The sequence below is a fragment of the Suncus etruscus genome, chromosome 7 (genome assembly GCF_024139225.1).
Source record: "Suncus etruscus isolate mSunEtr1 chromosome 7, mSunEtr1.pri.cur, whole genome shotgun sequence".
NCBI classification, from domain to species: Eukaryota; Metazoa; Chordata; class Mammalia; order Eulipotyphla; family Soricidae; genus Suncus; species Suncus etruscus.
This window is the reverse complement of record NC_064854.1, coordinates 90,752,144-90,775,053: the sequence shown is the minus strand read 5'-3', so window position 1 is coordinate 90,775,053 and position 22,910 is coordinate 90,752,144. Positions and strand designations below refer to the sequence as shown.

The window sequence follows — 22,910 nt, the reverse complement described above, 5'->3', positions numbered from 1 at the left end:
GCACGCGATAACGTAGGATGGACTGTGATTTGATCCCTGGTGTCCCATATGTTTCCCCAAGCCAGGAGCGATTTCTTAGCACATAGCCAGGAGTAAACCCTGAGCATCATCTGATGTGTCCCCCCCCCCAAAAAAAAAGCATGCTAGATTCAAAATTGTAAATTTGAAGCGGAGCCCAGTATCTATATTATATAACAAGCCTTCCAGGGGATTGCAACACGTACTCAAGTTTAAGGGGCAGTGTTCTACATGGTAATTAATGAAAGAACAAATCTCTAAGGGTGTGAAAAAAATGGAGATTCCATACTAGGCTCTAGGAGACTTGATTTACCCAAGAAGCTTCCCCATAGAATTCTTTAAAATTTATTAAAACATTAGAATTTATGGGCCCGGAGAGATAGCACAGTGGCGTTTGCCTTGCAAGCAGCCGATCCAGGACCAAAGGTGGTTGGTTCGAATCCCGGTGTCCCATATGGTCCCCCGTGCCTGCCAGGAGCTATTTCTGAGTAGACAGCCAGGAGTAACCCCTGAGCAATGCCGGGTGTGGCCCCCCCCAAAAAAAGTTTAGGGTAAGGGAGAGAATAGTGGGGGGGAAAAACCAACCAAAATCTATGGAACTCTGAACTTACATCAACAATTTATTCTACAGAAGAAAATACAGAAAACTTTAAGGTTGAAAAGTTTTAGGGTCAAAGTTTCTCATTGGGGCTCTCAAATAATCTGAAGTATGGTAAACATACATACAAGTTTAGACATGTATTTTAGTCCTTTCTTGAGCAAATACTATGAAGATGTTAGGTAATTGAGTGGATATGCTAATAAAGAATCATATATATACTACTACATATTAATCTCCAGAACAGTGATTAACCAATTATGGTTTGATATTCTTGTAAATAAAATCTTATTGGAACATAGTGACACTCATTTGTATATGATTATAGCTGTGTTAGAATACACATGGGATTAGGTAGTTGGAACCAAAACAATGTACACTGCAACCTAAGTTATTTTACTCTTTGAAACTTTACAGCAGAAGCTGATAAAAACCGGTTTAGAGTAATGCTTCTTAAATTGTTCTTTGTTTTGTTTTGTTTTGTTTTAATTTTGGGTCACACCTCAGCAGCGCTCAGGGGTCACTCCTGGCTCTACGCTCAGAAATTGCTCCTGGCAGGCTCGATGGACCAGATGGGATGCTGGGATTCAAACCACCGTCCTTCTGCATGCTATGTTTCTGGCCCCACTTGTATTTTTCATATGAATCACCTGAAATTAAAATTTTTTTTTTATCATGAAGAACCTTATTATGGGTGTGCTTGATGCTGTTGTCCACTTAGAGCAAGAGCACTATTTAACAGCACTATCTGTTCAGGGCTTAATTTCAGCTCATTTTTCTCAGTCTCTTTATACTTATTATTCGGTTAAGTCTTAAAGCCTGGAGTAGGCACAGTAGAATAAAATCATTTTATTTGGAAAGAATGTTTTTGAAATTTAAATCGGTTGATTCCTGGTTTCATGCTTCCTCAGCTAATTCTTTAAGTGTTTTTCGTCAAGTTCCCTAACAGAATTCTAAAGAATTGTGAGTACTTTTGATACCCTATCTGTGATCCTTCTTTGGATAACTTCCAGCTCAGTACTATTTTCTCCCTTTTTCTGCAGGTAGCTATATTTGGAGAAGCAAAGCTACTCCAGCTAGAACCCACTTAGATGGGTTCTCCTTAGTCTTCAAGTTGAAAGTCCATACATAAGTGGGTCCCCGTTGACAAGTCTTATACACAGGACAGGCATAGATGCTGCGGCAATCTTGTTTATCTGTCTGAATGGCTTTGATGTATATCACAGGCATGAGAGGTGTCAGATCCTTCAACTTGGCCTCTGTAATTATTCCAACCTGAGAACAAGAATATGAAAACATCTTTGATTAGACTAATAGTCTGTAAGAATATCAGAGATGAGGAACTAGACAGCCCTGTTTTGTCTTCATATAAATCATTAAGAATTTGTGATGTCAAGCATTTGATAGACGTATGGCAAAGCTCTTCTATTTTTCAACCTACATGTCTTTTTGAAGTAGAATCCACAAAGCATTTATTTTTATTTTTATTTTATTTTTTTGTTTGTTTGTTTTTGGGCCACACCTGGCGATGCTCAGGGGTTACTCCTGGCTGTCTGCTCAGAAATAGCTCCTGGCAAGCACGGGGGACCATATGGGACACCGGGATTCGAACCAATCACCTTTGGTCCTGGATCGGCTGCTTGCAAGGCAAACGCCGCTGTGCTATCTCTCCGGGCCCCACAAAGCATTTATTTTATCAGTAAAATTATCAATTAATCTTGTTGAGCCTTGAATTTTTCCCAGTTTTATATTTTTCACTTATTTTATAATAATCATTTTATGCAACTATTTTTTAGTTGCTAGCATTTCAAAGGTAAGCAAGCCATAGTTTCTGCCAGCAAATGCTTTAGGTTTACACATTTCAATTTTGTACTTTTTCATCTTATTTATAACATCTACCTTGAGGATATTCAGATTTTTATAACAAATAGAGTAATATTCTACTTTTTCCTCACTAGATATATAAGCTTAAGAAAAATTTTCTTTGGATCACACTCAGCAGTGCTTACGGTTTTTTTCCGTTTTCAGCTGTTTCTCCTAATGTGTTCAGGAAACCATAACTGTTGCCAGGGAATTGAATTAGTCTCAAGTATATAAAGGGAAACACCTCATCTTCTGGACCAGGGATATGTTTTCTTATCTATCTTAATAAAGCAGTCTAAATGTGGCAGATGGTGTATGGTGGAGTACAGGCACACTGGTGGTGCGATTTGTGTCAAATATTATATCCATAAAACTCAATTATCAATAACTTTGCAAGTCATAGTACTTAAAAACCATTAAAATATATAAAACAAATGAGCAGTCTAGGGCAGTTTTTTCTATTAGCCCTGAAATGCTCTCAGGAACAGAAAGTTTCTTTGATCAAATTAACCTAGCAAATAGTACTTATCATAATTTGAACTTGAAGCTTTATAATGCACATAAACACATTTTCTTCCCATAGTACTACTATTTTATAAACATACTTAGGGAAGTGCTATTTCAGAGTAATTCTCAGATGTTTACCTGTATCTTGATGTTTCCAAGTCCCCATGGTATACACAGAGTATGTTTTATTTTTCATGATATCGTTTTTGGACTTTCATCTTTCTTGAACTGGAGAGGTAGTCCAGGAGTTAGGACACTTACCTCATCTTGCACACTGGACTACCTGGGTTCATTAAGTCCCTGTCATTACAAATGGCATCCTGAGCACAGAGAAAACCCTGAACACAGCTAGTTTTGGCCAAAAACAAAATTAAAAGAATTAAGCATCTTATCTTCAACTTGCTCTTTTTTATTTTTAATAATAATTTTTATTTTGACCAAAGTGGATTACAAATCTTTCACAGTAATATTTTAGGCACATAATGACATTGAATTAGGGCACTCCCATCACCAATGTTGTCCTCCCTCCACGGCTGTTCCCAGCACGCATCCTATATCCTCCTTTACCCTCAGGCTGTTAGTATAAGTGGTCCCCTCTATGTCTAGCTTGTTGTAGATTGGATTTCGATTCTGTTGTCCTTGGCTTTGCATTTGGTATTTAAGTCTGATCATTTTTTATATCTACTTAATGTTCATACGACTGTTTGGTTTTGGTACCCTCCATTATTTCTCCCTTAATTTGTGAGGCAGAACAAGATGGTTCAAGTTATGTGATTCTGTTTAAGGAAGGAAAAAGATAAAATGGGGCAAAAATCAAACAAGCAAAAAATGGGAGGAGTCCTTCTAGAGGCTAAAATATCAATTTAAGAGAAGAAAAAGAAAAGAAAGGACAAAAATAACAATACAAAAACAGAAACAAAAAACTTGAAAAGCACCACAGTCATAAAGACAACAACCACACAATAATCACAGTCCTAAAATAAAAAGGAAATCAAAGCAAATAAAAAAAAATCCAAACAACACTAACAAAACAAAAACATTATTTGTGCTTTTTTTTTTTTTTTGCATAGGCACAGTAAATATTGGGGAGATTAGAAAGGGAATTCCCTTAGCCTAAGAGATACAGGGTTTCTCCGCCCTTGAAGTATACTGTCATAGGAATAACTACAGGCTTCGTATTTGTTCTCTGATTCTCCCCTATGTCCTTTTGTGGTGTCTGGAAATTGTCTGCTTCTTGGTGGCCTCTGTAGCTAGAGATCTTGGCATTTGCATCTGTCTTAGGATGGAGTCTTTCTTTACTGTTCTAAAAGTTCTGTTCTATCACTGTTGTTTTAATCAGTTTTCTGTAGTTGGCAGTCTTGGTTTTTGCATGGATCCTAGGACAAAGCCTAGGTTTTTGGGCCACACCAGGTGACACTCAGGGGTTACTCATGGCCATGCACTTAGAAATGGTTCCTGGCTTGGGGGACCATAGGGGACACACTGGGGATTGAATCGAGGTCCATCATGGGTCAGTTGCATGCAAGGCAAATGCCCTACCACTATGCTATCTCTCCAGCCCCATTCAACTTACTCTTTTAAGCATTTGATTAGCATTTTATTTTTTCTATTATTTACTGTACCAGGTAAACTAGACTATTGTTTTCAGAAATATCTCTGGGATAAAGTCCTTGTTCCTGGTGAATTCTGCTTTACGTCTAGTAAAAACAGAAGCTATTGGTCTCTTCCAGTAGACTGGGAAGTAATGACAACTTATTGAAAATGGTGCTACAAAGATACAAATTTCCTCTTATCTATTACTCCCTCTGTGGCTGCCAGTGTAATGGCTTAAAAATGTCAAATTATTATCTTTTTAAAATCATTTTTAGGTATACTACTTATAGTTAGTACTTAGTTATAATACTTTAATTATTAATTTTGATATATAGTTATTGAATATCACCAAACTTATCACTATAATTCTCCACTACTGTCTACTGAAAACATAAACCGAGTGCTAGTACAGCATGTAAGGCACTTGCTTTGCATGAGGGTTTTGATCCCTGGTACCCCATATTGTCTCCAAGTCCCAGTAGGAGTAATTCCTGATCACAGAGCTAGGAGTAGGCAGATGCTATATCTCTTTCTCTCTTTCTGTAGATCTGTTATTTTCTGTTTTTTTTTTTCTTTGTTTTCTCAATTTTTCTTTAAGCACTTTGGTTCAAAATACTGTTACTGAAGGGATATCATGGAACTACTTCCTTTCAGCTCCCAGTTTTTGTTCAGTTATTATTGCCAGAGCGGTCATTTCTCTTTTCTACCTGCACTTTCCTCTCACCCTCATCATTTGTAGTGTGTTTGTGAATTATACTCATACTACTTTTTTTTTTAATACTCCATAGATGAGTGTGATCATTCTGTGTCCTATTCCCTCTGAATCATTTCACTCAGCATGATACTCTTTAGGTCTTTATATGATAAGCACATTTCATAACTTAATTTTCCCTAACAGCTACATAGAATTTCATTTTGTAGAGTTGCAAAGGTTTTTTTTTTTTATCTGTTCTGAGGCATTTTGGTTATTTCTAGATTCTGGATAAAGTGAATAGTGCTGCAATGAATACGGGAATGCAAGTGCCTTTTCTGCATTGTATTTTTGGATCCCTAGGGTACATTCCAAGGAGCACTATTGCTGGGTCAAATGGAAACTCAATATGCATTTTTTGAGGGATATCTATATTGTTTTCCAAAATGGCGGGGCCAGTTTATATTCCCACCAGTAGTGAGAGTCTATTTCTCTCTGTATCTGTGTTATTACTGGTTTTGTTCTCTTTAATATGTGCCAGTCTCTGTGGTGATGTCTCATTGTTCTTTTAATTTGCATCTACCTGATGACTAATAATGCAGAGCACTTTTTTTTAACATGCCTTTTGGCCATATGTATTTCTTTTTTTGTGGAAATTACTGTTTATTTCCTCCTCTATTTTTTGATGGGGATGAATGTCTTTTTTCTTGTTAAATTCTACCAGTATCTTAGATATTAACTCTTTAGATGGTTATTGGGTGAATAATTTCTCACATTCTGTGGAAGATCTTTATATGCTGTTCCTCATTTCCTTTGAGTACAGAAGCTTCTAACTTAGTAGCTCCATTCGTTTATTTTTGCTTTTTTGCTTGGTCAGTGGTGTTTCATCCTTGAAGGTGCCTTTAGCTTTATGTTATGGAGAGTTCTTCCTACATCTTCTGATATGTACCTAAAATGTTTCAGGTCTGATATCAAGGTCTTTAATTTATTTTTATGTATGTTAATGGTCTTAGAAAGAGGTTCTGACTTCATTTTCTTGCATGTAGCTGATCAGTTTTTCCTGCATTATTTGTTGAAGTGGCTTCAACAAATATTTCTTGCTCCCTTATCATAAAAAACTTATCATATACTTGGAGATATCTCTCAGGATATTCAATTCAATTTCACTGAATTAGAGTCTGTCTTTATTCTAATACCATGCCATTTTAATTCCTACTGCTTTGAGAACTTCTCAGCAGTTATGTCATTGACTGTTATTTCTTCATTTGGGGTTTTCTTCCTGGCTTTATGGGACCTCAATAATTCCAATTTACTTCTTGTGGGTTCATCCAGCAGTCCTTTTGTCATCTGTTTATTCTCACTTCTGCTATAATATCCTTGTGTTTTGGAACGTATTGGTATCTTCCTTTAAAATTTTTTACTTGTTGAACATCCAAGGTATTTCTACTCTTTTTTTTTTTTTTTTTTTTCGTTTTTGGGCCACACCCAGCGTTGCTCAGGGGTTACTCCTGGCTGTCTGCTCATAGCTCCTGGCAGGCATGGGGGACCATATGGGACACCGGGATTCGAACCAACCACCTTTGGTCCTGGATTGGCTGCTTGCAAGGCAAATGCTGCTGTGCTATCTCTCCGGGCCCCGGTATTTCTACTCTTAAGTCCATTTTAGAGAGATTATATAGGGCAGGGGTCTCAAACTCGTGACCCGCGGGCCACAAATGGCCCTCTGTACAATATTTTGTAGTCCTGCTCTAGAGGAATCATTTTTTGTTTTGTTTTGTTTTAGTTGTTTGGATCACGCCCCCCAATGTTCAAGGCTTACTACTGACTTTGCACTCAAGGATCACCTCGACTTTGCCTCCTGCGACCCCAGGTAAATTGAGTTTGAGATCCCTGATATAGGGGCTTACTTCTGATTGGAATTTCATATTTGCAGTCATCACTCACAATTCTTGGTAGGGATTTACATCACCTAAATCTGATTCTTTTTGCATTTCAAGCTGTGTCTTTTTACTTTCTGGCTTCCTGCTATAAAAATAGTGCCCCTAGGATATCCATTCATACTCCTTAAAACCAGTCCCTTACTAGGGGATATATATTCAGCTCAGAGTTGCTTCCCCTTTTCTGTAGTACTTTGCCTCTGCACCCTCTAGAGCAGAGTTTTTCAATCACTATGCCATGGCACACTAGTGTGCCTTGAGATATTCTCTGGTGTGCTGTGGGGAAAATTCCAATTTCATCCATAATATGCGGCTTTGGCCTGATTGGTCTATTTGTGAGCCGAAGCACATGTTATGAACAATAAAAACTAAGGACAGGGGCTGGAGAGGTAGCATGGAGGTAGGGCATTTGCCTTGCATGCAGAAGGATGGTAGTTCGAATCCCAGTATCCCATATGGTCCCTCGAGTCTACTAGGAGTGATTTCTGAGCATAGAGCCAGGAGTAACCCCTGAGCGCTGCCAGGTGTGACCCAAAAACCAAACACCACACACACACACACACACACACACACACACACACACACACACACAACAAAAAACAACTAAAGACAGACTGAAAGCTGTTTATGAAGAGCTACATGTGTGTCTTTCTTTGATTCCTGCCAGAATATGAGCTTTGTGTTCAACCAAACAGACCCAAGTTTTGCATGAGTAAGTAAGCAAAATGTGAACAGTTATAAAATAATCAAGGAATATGTACATTAGGAAGAAATCACACTCCTAAACATATATGCACAAATGAGGGGCCAGGAAAAAATTTTAAACAACTAATAGACTTGAAAGATATTAATAACAACACAGTAATAGTTAGAAAATTCAGCACTGTTCTGTTACCTGTTAATTGTTCAACAGGGTAAAACTCAACAAGGATATACTAGATTTGAAGGAAGAAATGGAAGGGTGGTTCAGTAGATATAGAGAGCTTTGTCACTCCAAAAAGCTGAATACACATTCTCCAAAGCACATGGGGAAATCTCCAAGATATATTTTGGACCACAAAACATAAAATCAAAAACTTCCATAAAATCAAAAGGATAGAAATTTTATCAATTATCTTCTCCTTGATGCACTGAAAAAGTACGTGAATTACAGGCAGGAATGGAAAAATAATGTTAACACCTGAAAGTTAAAAATATCTCACTACTGAGCAACCAGTGGGTCAGAGAGGAAACCAAAAAATTCCTGTAAATGAGAAGAAAGACACAAATTATCTGATTTTGTAGGACAAAGCAAATGTGCTATTATGAGGAAAATTTAGAACTTTGCAAGCATTCATCAGGAAGGAAGAAATGACCCACACAAACAACTTGATTGCACAGCTTAAGAAGTTGGAAAATAAACAACAAAATAAGCCAAAAGCAGATAGATGGAAGTAAATAATAAAGCTTAAAGCAGAAACTAATGAACTGGGCAACCAGTGCCTAATAGGATACCCATAGTTTTCAAAGAAAGAGACCAAACACTCCTGAACTTCATATGGAACAACAAAGCTTCACTAATACCTAAAGCTATACTTAGGAAAAAGATGTGGGAGGTATCACTTTCCCCAACTTCAAACTTCAATATAAAGCAGTATTCATTAAAATAGCATGATATTGGAATAGAGACAGACCCTCAGATCTGTGCACTCGACTTGAATATTTTGAGACTGTCTGTTAGGTATTTGAGCAAATAATCAGAGACAAAGAGACAGGCCATACAAAGTGGAGCTAGGAAGGTCTCTTCAACATGTCGTATTCAGAAAACTAATCAGTTGCATGCAAAAAAATTTAACTCATATCTCCAATGCTGTGCACAAAGGTCAAAACAAAATGAATTAAATACCTTAATATTAGGGGCTTGAATGATAATGCAGCAGTAGGGCGTTTTCCTTGTACGCAGCTTACCCAGGACAGACTTGGTTGGATCCCCGATGTTCCATATGATCCCCCAAGCAGGAGTGATTTCTAAACGCACAGCTAGGAGTAACCCCTGAGCACTACAGGGTGTGGCCCAAAAAGCAAAAAAAAAAATACAGCCCCCCCAAATTATCTTGATATCAGACCTGAAATAATAAGGGACATAAAGGAAAATGTAGGCAGACACTGAAGATAAAGGCATCTTCAAAGAAGAAACACCACTGGCCAAAAATAAATAACACCACTGGAAGCAAAAATAAATAAATAGAACAACATTAAACTGAAACTCTTTTGCTCTTCAAAGGAAACATTGATTTGTGTACAAAGATTACCCAAGGAATGGGAAAAATTATTCACCCAATATACATCTGATAATGTGATAAAATATAAGATATACAAGGCACTGTAGAACTCAGCAAGGAAAAAATATTTCCATTCAAAAATAGGGAGAAGAAATGAACAGCCATTTCTGCACAGAAGATATACTGATGGCCAAAATGTACATGAGAAGTACTCCACATCATTAATCAATGGGGAGATACAAATAAAAACAGCAATGAAATATCATCTCATACTACAGAGATTGGCACACATTACAAAGAACAAGAACTATCAGTGCTATTCTGGATGCAGGAAAGAGAAACTCTCAATTTTTGCTATTTGGAATGTAGACTGGTCCAGTCTTTTTGAAAAACAATATAAATATTCCTCAAAAACATAGAAATTGATCTTCTATATGACACAGTAATCACAGTAATGCCATTCTTGGGAATATAACCTAGAAATCCCAAAACACCATTCAGAAAAGAACTCTATATGTTCATCACAGCACTATTCTCAATAGCTAGAACGTGGATTTAACCCAATTTCTCTAGAACAGGCGAGTGGATTTGAAACCATGATATGTATACACAGTGGAATGCTATGCAGCTGTTAGGAAAAAAAATAATGAAATTTGCTTATACATAGATGGATTTGGAGAGTATTATACTGAGCAAAATTAGTCAGTGGGAGAGTGATAGATATAGAATGATTTCACTCATTTATGATATATATAAAAAGGTAGTATGTTAATATCCAGAGATAAGAACCAGGTGGATCAGTCCATGGTAGGAAGTTTCCCCAAAGTAGTGGAGCATATAATTAGGGCAGATAAGCGGCTTCTTGGAAAATAACAGTTTGAAATGAGTACTCTAAACAAGAACTGGGTGTTGAAAAGAGATAAAATGTTAGACATGATACACATTCAGCAACAGCATTGAAAAATAGTTTTTTTAAAAATATTTTTTGGCCACACCCAGTGATGCTCAGGGGTTACTCCTGGCTATGCGCTCAGAAATCACCCTTCACTTTAGGGAACCACATGGGATTCTGATCAAACTGAGGTCTGTCCTAGGTCAGCCGCATGCAAGACAAACACTCTACCATTGTGCTATTGCTCTGACCCCAAAATAGTTTTTTTCTAAAAGGAAAAAGAGGGAGAGAAATAGAGAAAAAGAAGAAAAGGAGAATAAGAGAAGAGGAGAGGAGAAAGGAGAAATAATAATAAAAATAATAAAGTCTGTCCCAGAGGAAGAAAAATGGGGACTTTCTTGGTGGAAATGTGCACCAATGAGCACTCAGCACATTATATGACTAAAACTCAATAATGAGCAACTTTATAAATGTGAAAAAACTCAACTGTATTATGAATAACCTTGTAACCATTTAAATAAAGTAAATAATTAAAAAAAGTCTTTTAGGTATGTTCTTTTTAATAATCACACTTAATGGAAGGAATTGCCAACTGGTAGGCACTTTTTGGGCCACAACCAGTAGTATTGCTTGAAATTTGTTCCTGTCAGTATTTAGGGGATCATTCAGTGACAGGGTTGGTCCAGCATGCAAATCAGGCTCTTTAATCCTTTGAACCATTACCAGATTCCATGTATTGTATCGTCTCACAGAGGTTTTCTCGTGATTCATCCCAGGAATTTACCTGAGCATCCCAGCGAGCACCTTCCATAAAGAGACCATGGACATAAGCCCCTTCACGAGGAGGGCTTCTGATTTCTTCTTTGGTTTTCTTTGTTACATCACATTGCAGGGTCATCTTGTCCAGGGGCCACTCATTCTTCCGAGCCATGGACTGCATGATGGCAGTCAGAAAGGACTGGGGATTGAAGAAGCCTGTCAGCCACACAGTGGAGGGCATTGCAAAATCTCCAATCCAAATTTCCAGTTCCTTGATTCTGCTGAGGACGTCCCAAAACCAGACTGCAAGACCTGCTGTGGAAGGATAAGCTCGTCTGACCCAGGAATCTGGCACAGTGTCTAGGAACAGAGCATTCTGTAAGTTCTCCATGTCACTGGTCATCGTTAGTTCTCCCTAAAGACAAACGAAAAAAAAAATGGTTGAAAGAAAAGCATACCCTCAAAACAGCAGATTTCTGTCTCACATCACTAAGGAAGGCAGGAATGATTCTGGTTAAGGTTTTTTGTACAATGTATGGCTGTAACTTAATCATGAACTACTTTATCTGTGAGGGGAAAACCTGTAGTATTTGTCACAACTATGACAAAATGACTGTCCCTGTCTAGTAGCTGTTTTTCAATGTCTGTTTCAAATAGGATGCCATGTAAAATTCTTTGTAATAGAATTCTTTGTGAAAGAATATAAAATTCTTTGTAAAATTCCAGTGATATGTGTCTATAGCTAACAAGTATAGTAGTTATGCTGTGCTACGATTCTCAGACCACTTGTTTTCAAGAAAAACAAAATCAACCACACCCTAAAGCTTAAGCATCACAATTCATCACAGACTGCAGTATCATTTCAGATTTTCATGCACCATAAAAAACAAATGAAGTAAAAAAACTAGTATATTTATTATTATTATTCACCTATTTTCCCCCTCATTCTCCTCTCCTCCTTTTCACTGCCTCCCATTACTTCTTTCTTCTCTCTTCCTTTCTAACTCCTCTTTCTTTTTATTTCTTCTCTAGCGGTAAACAGGACTTAGTCCTAGCTTTGTGCTCAGGACAACTTCTGTGGAGGCTCAGGGAACAGAGTGGGTGCCATGAATCAAACCCAGGTATAAAATCCATTTAAATTATTACTTTATGCTGCAAATTTTCTTATCTTTAAAATGTGCAATTCTTAAATTTGACCATTTTTAAATGGAGTCTGTGGCTTACAATGCTATTAGTAACTTTCTTATGTACGTAATACCTATAACACTCAACAGGATTGTACACCTTTCCTCTCCCAAAGACCCTCAAGACCATTTCCACAAAAGCCTCCCCTCAACTTAATTGTATAGGTCAGTTTTCAAAATATATTGCAATGAGACCTTTATTGATACTTTGCTGTGTATATTTCAGTCCCATACATGAGAGAAATTATTCTTTATATATCTATATATATTGCTCTGACTGACTTAACTCAGCATGATATATTCTGGTTTCACCCTTGTTGCTGCAAATTGAGTGTTTTCGTTCTGTCTTAGAAGTGCATAATTTCATTGTGCATATGTATCGTGATTTTTCTTTTTTTTAAATTTAAACACTGGTTACAAGTTTTTCATACTACAGGTTTTCTCCCCACAGATAAAGTAGTTCATGATTAAGTCACAGCCATACATTGTACAAAAACATTCACCAGTGTGTATTTAATGTCACCAGTGACTCCAGTTTCCCTCTCACCCTTCCACATACCTACCTTTCCTTGCCTGCTTCTGGGACAAACATTTTACTTCTCTTTTCTTTTTTGACACCGTGTTTTGCATTACTGTTAATAAAGGGGTGCCATGTATTTACCCTTCAAAGTAGACACTTCTCTAACTTCACTCTCTGCTCTTTGTGGTAAGCTTCCTACCATGGACTAGTCTTCCTAATCTTCATCTCTATTGTCTCAGAATAACATTTGTACACTGTCTTTTTTATACAAGTAATTTTTCCTTTTTAAAAATAAATATCTTTATTTAAACGTCGTGCTTACAAACAATTGTAAGTTGGGTTTCAGTCATAAAAAGTGTACTCCCCTTCACCAGTGCAACACTCCAACCACAAAAACCCTACCCCATCTGTATTTGAGACAGGCTTTCTACTTCCTTCACACATTGACATTGTTATGATAGTTCTCAGTGTAGTTATATCTCTAACTGCACTCACGACTCTGTGGTGAGCTTTATATGGAGAGCCAGTCTTTGTTCCTCATCTCTGGGAGTTATTTAAGTAATGTCTTTTATTTTTCTTAAAACACATAAATAAGTGAGATATTTTATGTCTCTCTATCCCTCTGACTTATTTCCCTCAGCATAATAAATTCCATGTATATCCATGTATAGGAAAATTTTATGACTTAATCTCTCCTGATGGCTGCTTAAATTTTCATTATGCATAGGTACCACCGTTTCTTTAGCCATTCAACTGTTGAAGGGAATCTTGGTTGCTTCCATAGTCTGCCTATTGTAAATAGTGCTGCTGTGAACATAGAAGTACAGAGGCCATTATTGTATTGTATACTCCTAGGTTATATACCTAGAGGTGATATTGCGAATCATATGGGAGTTTAATGTCCAGTTTTTTTTTTTATAAAGAATATTGATTTTCAAAAAGGCTGGACTAGATGACATTTCCACTAGCAGCGAATGAGAGTTCCTCTCTTTCCACATCTCCACCAGCACTGCTGGTGCCATTTTCTGTGGTGTAAGAGGATACCTTATTGGTGTTCTAATTTGCATCTCTCTGATGATTAGTGATGAGTAGCTTTTTTTTAATTTACTTTTGGCTATCTTTATTTCTTCTTTCAGGACATGTCTGTTCATTTCTTTTCCCCATATTTTGGTGAGGTTAGATGTTTTGTTCTTATTAAGTTCTGCCACTAACTAATATACTTATATATTTTCCCTTTATCATATGGGTATTGGGTGAATAGTTTCTCCCATTCCTTGGGTGGTCTTTGTATCCTATTCATTGTTTCCTTTGAAATGCAGAAGTTTCTCAGTATAATATTTATTGTTTATTTTTGTTTCCACTTACTTGTACAGTGGTAATCCCTACCTGTAGATATCTATACACTTAATGTCATAAAGTGTTTTGCCTGTGTCCTACTCTATGTACCTTTAATTCATTTTGATTTGACCTTTGACAAATTAAAGAGAGGTCTATGTTCACTATTTTGTATTTAGTTGACCATTTTTCCAACACCACTTGTTGAAGAGGAAGCTTTCTTTGCTCCACTTTGTATTTCTTGCTCTCTTATTAAAGATTAATTCATTGTATGCATGGGGTCTAGTGCATATACTCAAGTCTAGTCCATTGATCCAAGGGTCTGTCTTTGTTCCAGTAACATATTTTTTTTATTTTTTAAAGTAAAATTTATAGTAAAATATAAATTTGGGTAGAGTGATAGCTCCATCTTCTTTTCCCCAAGAATTCCTTTAGCTATTTATGGATTTTTTATTTTTTATTTTATTTAAACACCTTGATTACAAACATGATTGTGTTTGGCTTTCTGTCATGTAAAGAACAACCCAATCACCAGTGCAGCATTCTCATCACCAATAACCCAATTTTTCCTCCTCCCCACACCACCCCTGCCTGTACTCCACACAGGCTTTCTATTTCCCTCATACATACTCATTGTTAGGGTAGTTCTCAATGTAGTTATTTCTCTAATTATGCTCATCACTCTTTGTGGTGAGCTTCATGAGGTGAGCTGGAACTTCCAGCACTCCTCTCTTTTGTCTTTAAAAATTATTGCAAAAATGTCTGTCATTTTTCTTAAAACCCATAGTTGAGTGAGACCATTCTTTGTCTCTCTCTCTCTCTAACTTATTTTACTCAGCATAATAGATTCCATGTACATCCATATATAGAAAAATTTCATGACTTCATCTCTTCTTACAGCTGCATAATATTCCATTGTGTATATGTACCATAGTTTCTTTAGCCATTAATCTGTTGAGGGGCATCTTGCTTGTTTCCAGAGTCTTGCTATAGTAAATAGTGCTGTGATGAATATAGGTGTGAGGAAGGGATTTTTGTATTGTATTTTTGTGTTCCTAGGGTATATTCCTAGGAGTGGTATAGCTGGATCATAAGGGAGCTCAATTTCCAGTTTTTGGAGGAATCTTCATATCATTTTCATAAAGGTTGGACTAGTCAGCATTCCTACCAGCAGTGGATAAGAGTTCCTTTCTCTTTGCATCCCGCCAACACTGCTTGTTATCATTCTTTGTGATGTGTGCAACTCTGTGGCGTGAAATGTTACCTCATAGTTGTTTTGATTTGCATCTCCAGATGATTAGTGATGTGGAGCATTTTTTCATGTGTCTTTTGGCCATTGATATTTCTTCTTTATCAAATTGCCTGTCCATTTCTTCTCCCCATTTCTTAATGGGATTAGATATTTTTCTTGTAACATTCTGTCAGTGCCTTGTATATTAGCCCTTTAGCTGATGGGTTTTGGGTGAATAGTTTCTCCCACTCAGTGAGTGGCTCTAGTATCCTGGGCACTATGTCCTTTGAGGTGCAGAAGCTTCTCAGCCTAATATATTCCCATCTGTTAATCTCTGCTTTCACTTGTTTGAAGACTGCCGTATCCTCCTTGAAGATGCCTTTAGTCTCAATGTCATAAAGTGTTTTACCTACATGTTGTTCTATATACGTTATGGTATCAAGTCTGATATCAAGGTCTTTAATTCATTTGGATTTTACCTTCGTTCATAATGCTAGCTGGGTGTCTAATTTCAACTTTTTGCAAGTGGATAGCCAGTTGTGCCAAGTACACTTGTTGATGAGGCTTTCTTTGCTCCATTTAGGATTTCTTTCTCCTTTATCAAAATAAGGTGAATGTAGGTCTGGGGAACATTCTTTGAGTATTCGAGTCTATTCCACTGATCTGAGAGTCTGTCTTTATTCTAATACCATGCTGTTTTGATAACTATTGCTCTGTAATATAGTTTAAAGTTGGAGAAAGTTATGCCTTTCATATTCATTTTCCCAATGATTGCTTTAGCTATTCGAGGTTGTTTATTGTTCCAAATGAATTTCAACAGTGATTGATCTACTTCTTTGAAGAATGTCATGGGTATCTTTAGAGGGATTACATTAAATCTGTACAATGCTTTGAGAAGTATTGCCATTTTGATGATGTTAATCCTGCCAACCCATGAGCAGGGTATGTGTTTCCATTACCGTGTGTCCTCTCTTATTTCTTGGAACAGAGTTTTATAGTTTTCTTTGTATAGGTCCTTCACATCTTTAGTAAAGTTGACTCCAAGATATTTGAGTTTGTGTGGCACTAATATGAATAGAGTTCTTTCCTTAATGTCCACTTCTTCTCTGTTATTAATGCTCTATAAAAAAGCCATTGATTTTTGTGCATTAATTTTGTAGCCTGCCACATTGCTATATGAGTCTATTGTTTCTAGCAGCTTTTTGGTAGATTCTTTAGGGTTTTCTAAGTAGACTATCATGTCATCTGCAAACAGTGAGAGATTGACTTCTTTCTTATCTGGATTCCCTTGATATCTTTCTCTTATCTAATTGCTATAGCAAGTACTTCAGTGCTATGTTGAATAGGAGTGGTAAGAGATGACAGCCTTGTCTTGTACCAGAATTTAGAGGAAAAGCTTATAGTTTTTCTTCATTGAGGATAATATTTGCCATTGGCTTGTGGTAGATGGCCTTAACTAAATTGAGAAAGGTTCCTTTCATTCCCATCTTGCTGAGAGTTTTGATCAAGAATGGGTGATGGTTTTTATCAAATGTTTTCTCTGCATCTATTGATATGATCATGTGATTTTTATTTTTTCTTTTTGTTGATGTTGTGTATTATATTGATAGATTTATGGATGTTAAACCATACTTGCATTCCTGGAATGAAAACTACTTGATCATAGTGGATGTTCTTCTTAATGAGGCATTGAATCCTAATTGCCAGGATTTTGTTGAGGATCTTTGCATCTGTGTTCATTAGCGATATTGGTCTGTAATTTTCTTTTTTGGTAGCATCTATGTCTGGTTTAGGTATCTAGGTGATATTGGCTACATAAAAGCTATTTGGAAGTGTTCCTGTTTTTTCGATTTCATGTAAGAGTCTTGCCAGTATTGATAGAAGTTCCCCTTGAAAGATTTGAAAGAATTCATCAGTGAATTTACCTGGGCCTGGGCTTTAGTTTTTGGGCAGATATTTCATTACTGACTTAATTTCCTTAATAGTGATGAGTGTGTTTAGATATGATACATCCTCTTCATTAAACTGTGGAAGGTTATAAAAATCCAAGAATTTGATATCAGCAAGGGGACTTCTGAGAATTATGTTATGGGAGATTGTCCTTCCACTGTAACTTTACCTTGTCCTCTTTCTTTGCATCTTTGTTCTCATAATTAAAAATAAAAAAAATAAAGAAAAAGAATCCAAGAATTTATCCATTTCTTCCAGGTTCTTATTTTTAGTGGCATAGAGTTTCACAAAGTAGTTTCTGATTACCCTTTGAATCTCTGCCATATCAGTAGTGATCTCCCATTTTTCTTTTCTTTTTTTTTATTTAAACAAATTTATTACATACATGATTGTGTTTGGGTTTCAGTCATTAAAAGAACACAACCAGTAACCAGTGCAACATTCCCATCACCAATGTCCCAAATCTCCCTCCTCCCCACCCAAACCCCTCCTGAACTTTAGACAGGCTTTCTATTTCCCTCGTACATTCTCATTATTAGGATAGTTCAAAATGCAGTTATTTCTCTAACTAAACTCATCCCTGTTTGTGGTGAGCTTCATGAGGTGAGCTTTAACTTCCAGCTCTTTTCTCTTTTGTGTCTGAAATTATTATTGCAAGAATGTCTTTCATTTTTCTTAAAATCCATAGATGAGTGAGACCATTCTGTGTCTTTCTCTCTCTCTGACTTCTTTCACTCAGCATAATAGATTCTATGTACATCCATGTATAGGAAAATTTCATGACTTCATCTCTCCTCACAGCTGCATAATATTCCATTGTGTATATGTACCACAGTTTCTTTAGCCATTCATCTGTTGAAGGGCATCTTGGCTGTTTCCAGAGTCTTGCTATGGTAAATAGTGCTGCAATAAATATAGGTGTAAGAAAGGGATTTTTGTATTGTATTTTGTGTTCCTAGGGTATATGCCTAGGAGCGGTATATCTGGGTCATATGGGAGCTCGATTTCCAGTTTTTGAAGGAATCTCCATATTGCTTTCCATAAAGGTTGAACTAGGCGGCATACCCACCAGCAGTGGATAAGAGTTCCTTTCTCTCCACATCCCCGCCAACACTGTTTGTTCTCATTCTTTGTAGAAGTGTGCCAATCTCTGGGGTGTGAGGTGGTACCTCATAGTTGTTTTGATTTGCATCTCCCTGATGATTAGTGATGTGGAACATTTTTTCATGTGTCTTTTGACCATATGTATTTCTTCTTTGTCAAAGTGTCTGTCCATTTCTTCTCCCCAATTTTTGATGGGATTAGATGTTTTTTTCATGTAAATTTCTGTCAGTGCCTTGTATATTTTGGAGATTAGCCCCTTATCTGATGGGTATTGGGTGAATAGTTTCTCCCACTCAGTGGAGGGCTCTTGTATTCTGGGAACTATTTCTTTTGAGGTGCAGAAGCTTCTCAGTTTAATATATTTTCATCTGTTAATCTCTGCTTTAACTTGCTTGGAGAGTGCTATTTCCTCTTTAAAGTTGCCTTTATTCTCGATGTCATGGAGTGTTTTACCTACGTGTTGTTCTATATATGTTATGGTTTCGGGTCTATATTTAGGGCTTTCATCTATTTGAATTTAACCTTCATACATGATGTTAGCTGGGGGTCTAAGTTCAGTTTTTTGCAAGTGGTTAGCCAGTTGTGCCCACACCACTTGTTGAAGAGGCTTTCTTTGCTCCATTTAGGATTTCTTGCTCCTTTATCAAAAGTTAGGTGATTGTATGTCTGGGGAACATTCTCTGAGTATTCAAGCCCATTCCACTGATCTGAGGGCCTGTCTTTATTCCAATACCATGCTGTTTTGATAACTATTGCTTTGTAGTAAAGTTTAAAGTTGGGGAAAGTAATTCCTCCCATATTCTTTTTCCCAATGATTGCTTTAGCTATTCTAGGGTGTTTATTGTTCGAAATAAATTTCAAAAGTGCCTGATCCACTTCTTTAAGACTGTCATGGGTATCTTTAGAGGGATCGCATTAAATCTGTACAATGCTTTGGGGAGTATTGCTATTTTAATGACATTAATCCTGCCAATCCATAAGCAGGGTATGTGCTTCCGTTTCTGCGTGTCCTCTCTTATTTATTGGAGCAGAGTTTTACAGTTTTCTTTGTATAGGTCCTTCACATTTTTAGTCAAGTTGATTCCAAGGTATTTGAGTTTGTGTGGCACAATTGTGAATGGGGTTGCTTTCTTTCTTTCTTTCTTTCTTTCTTTCTTTCTTTCTTTCTTTCTTTCTTTCTTTCTTTCTTTCTTTCTTTCTTTCTTTCTTTCTTTCTTTCTTTCTTTCTTTCTTTCTTTCTTTCTTTCCTCCTTCTTTCCTCCTTCTTTCCTCCTTCCTTCCTTCCTTCCTTCCTTCCTTCCTTCCTTCCTTCCTTCCTTCCTTCCGTCCTTCCTTCCTTCCTTCTTCCCTCCCTTTCTCCCTCTCTTTCTTTCTTTCTTTCTTTCTTTCTTTCTTTCTTTCTTTCTTTCTTTCTTTCTTTCTTTCTTTCTTTCTTTCTTTCTTTCTCTCTCTCTCTCTCTCTTTCTTTCTTTCTTTCTTTCTTTCTTTCTTTCTTTCTTTCTTTCTTTCTTTCTTTCTTTCTTTCTTTCTTTCTTTCTTTCTTTCTTTCTTTCTTTCTTTCTTTTTTTTTTTTTTTTGATTTTTGGGCCACACCTGGCGTTGCTCAGGGTTTACTCCTGGCTGTCTGCTCAGAAATAGCTCCTGGCAGGCACGGGGAACCATATGGGACACTGGGATTCGAACCAACCACCTTTGGTCCTGGATCGGCTGCTTGCAAGGGAAATGCCGCTGTGCTATCTCTCCAGGCCCTGGGGTTGTTTTCTTAATGTCCATTTCTTCCTTGTTACTATTGGTGTATAGAAAGACCATTGATTTTTGTGTGTTAATTTTGTAGCCTGCCACCTTGCTATATGAGCCTATTGTTTCTAGAAGCTTTTTTGTGGAGACTTTAGGGTTTTCTAGGTAGAGTATCATGTCATCTGCCAACATTGAGAGCTTGAATTCTTCCTTTCCTATCTGAATTCCCTTGACATCTTTTTCTTGCCTAATCGCTATAGGAAGTACTTCCAGTGCTATGTTGAATAGGAGTGGTGAGAGAGGACAGCCTTGTCTGTGCCAGTTTTAGAGGAAAGGCTTTCATTTTTTTTCCATTGAGGACAATATTTGCCTCTGGCTTCTGGTAGATGGCCTTAACTATATTGAGAAACGTTCCTTTCATTCCCATTTTGCTGAGAGTTTTGATCAAGAATGGGTGTTGGACCTTATCAAATGCTTTCTCTGTGTCTATTGATATGATCATGTGATTTCTATTTTTCTTGGTGTTGATGTTGTGTATTATGTTGAAAGATTTATGGATGTTATACCATCCTTGCATTCCTGGGATGAAACCTACTTGATTGTAGTGGATGATCTTCTTAACGAGGCATTGAATCCTATTGGCCAGGATTTTATTAAGGATCTTTGCATCTGTATTCATCAGCAATATTGGTCTGTAATTTTCTTTTTTGGTAGCATCTCTGTCTGGTTTAGTATCAAGGTGATGTTTGCTTCATAAAAGCTATTTGGAAGTGTTCCTGTTTTTTTTGATTTCATGAAAGAGTCTTGCCAGGATTGGTAGATGTTCCTCTTGAAAGGTCGAAAGAATTCATTAGTAAATCCATTTGAGTCTTGACTTTTGTTTTTTTGGGCAGACATTTGATTACTGTCTTAATTTCCTCAATAGTGACGGGTGTGTTTCAATATGCTACATACTCTTCATTCAACCATGGAAGATTATAAGAGTACAAAAATTTATTCATTTCTTCCAGGTTTTCACTTTTAGTGGCATAGAGTTTCTCAAAGTAGTTTTTTATTACCCTTTGGATCTCTACCATATCAGTAGTGATCTCTCCTTTAAGTTTCTTTCTCTCTTTCTTTGTTAGTTTTGCTAGTGGTCTATCAATCTTGTTTATTTTTTCAAAGAACCAACTTCTACTTTCGTTGATCTTTTGGATTGTTTTTCGGGTTTTCACTTCATTGATTTCTGCTCTCAGCTTTGTTATTTCCTTCTGTCTCCCTATTTTTGGGTCCTTTTGTTGAGTACTTCCTAATTCTATAAGCTGCATCATTAACCTTTTCTGGTATGCTCCTTCTTCTTTCCTGATGTGTGCTTTCAAAGCTATAAAATTTCCTCTAAGTACCGCTTTTGCTGTGTCCCATAGGTTCTGATAGTTTGTGTCTCTATTGTCATTATTTTCTAGAAAGGTTTTGATTTCCTCTTTGATTTCCTCTCAGACTCACTGGTTATTCAGTATTAGGCTATTTAACTTCCAGGTATTAAAGTTTTCCTTCTGTGTCCCTTTGTAATTCACATATAATTTCAGGGCCTTGTGGTCAGCGAAGGTAGCCTGCAAAATTTCTATCCTCTTTATATTGTAGAGGTACATTTTATGTGCTAACATGTAGTCTATCTGGAGACTGTCCCATGTACATTAGAGAAGAATGTGTATCCAGGCTTCAGGGGGGGAAGTGTCCTGTATATATCTACTAGGCCTCTTTCTTCCATTTCTCTTTTCAGGTCTAGTATATTCTTGTTGGGTTTCAGTCTGGTTGACATGTCAAGTGTGGACAATGCCGGGTTGAGGTTTCCCAAAATTATTGTGTTGTTATTGATATCATTTTTCAGATTTGTCAACAATTGTATTAAATATTTTGCTGGCCCCTCATTCGGTGCATATATGTTTAGGAGAGTGATTTCTTCCTGCTGTACGTATCCCTTGATTAATACAAAATGTCCATTTTTGTCCCTTACAACTTTCCTAAGTATAAAGTTTGCATCATCTGATATTAGTATGGCCACTCCAGCTTTTTTATGGATGTTGTTTGCTTGGATGATTTTCCTCCAGCCTTTTATTTTGAGTCTATATTTGTTCTGACTTTTCAGGTGTGTTTCTTGTAGGCAGTAGAAGGTTGGATTGAGTTTTTTGATCCATTTAGCCACTCTGTGTCTCTTAACCAGTGCATTTAGTCCATTGACTTTGAGAGAAAGAATTGTCTTGAGAGTTAGTGCCATCTTTATATCGAAGTTTGGTGTGTCTGTTGGTCAGTCTTGTCTTAAAGTAGGCAGTTTAGTTTTTCTTTTAAGGTTTGTTTTGAGTCTGTAAAGTTTCTGAGCTGTTGTTTGTCTGTGAAACCATGTAATGTTCCTTCAAACCTGAAAGTGAGTTTTGCTTGGTGCAGTATTCTAGGCGAAGTATTTATTTCATTGAGTTCTGTCACTATGTTCCACCACTGCCTTCTGGCCTTGAGTGTTTCTTGTGAGAGGTCTGCAGTAAATCTCAAGTTTGTTCCCTTGAGTGTAATTTCTCTTTTTGATCTTGCTGCTTTCAGAATTCTGTTTCTACCTGTGGGATTCATCATTGTGACTAGGATGTGTCTTGGGGTGTTTTTTCTGGGGTCTCTTTTAGTTGGTACTCTTCGGGAATGCAGGATTTGATCACATACATTCTTTAGCTCTGGTAGTTTATCTTTAATGATGTTCTTGACCAT

The 22,910-nt window shown here is 37.0% G+C and overlaps 1 protein-coding gene across 1 annotated transcript in view; it reads right to left on the bottom strand.

The window, feature by feature from the left end:
* Positions 1-1,548: 1,548 nt before the first annotated feature.
* Positions 1,549-22,910, bottom strand: part of DNAH9 (dynein axonemal heavy chain 9) — a 704,007-nt gene continuing 682,645 nt past the window's right edge. The window contains exons 68-69 of the mRNA XM_049776731.1: positions 11,145-11,534; positions 1,549-1,891 (exon numbers count right to left, since the gene is read on the bottom strand). Coding sequence (XP_049632688.1) covers positions 1,664-1,891; positions 11,145-11,534 — 618 coding nt within the window. The 3' untranslated portion in view covers positions 1,549-1,663. The remainder of the gene's footprint in view (positions 1,892-11,144; positions 11,535-22,910) is intronic.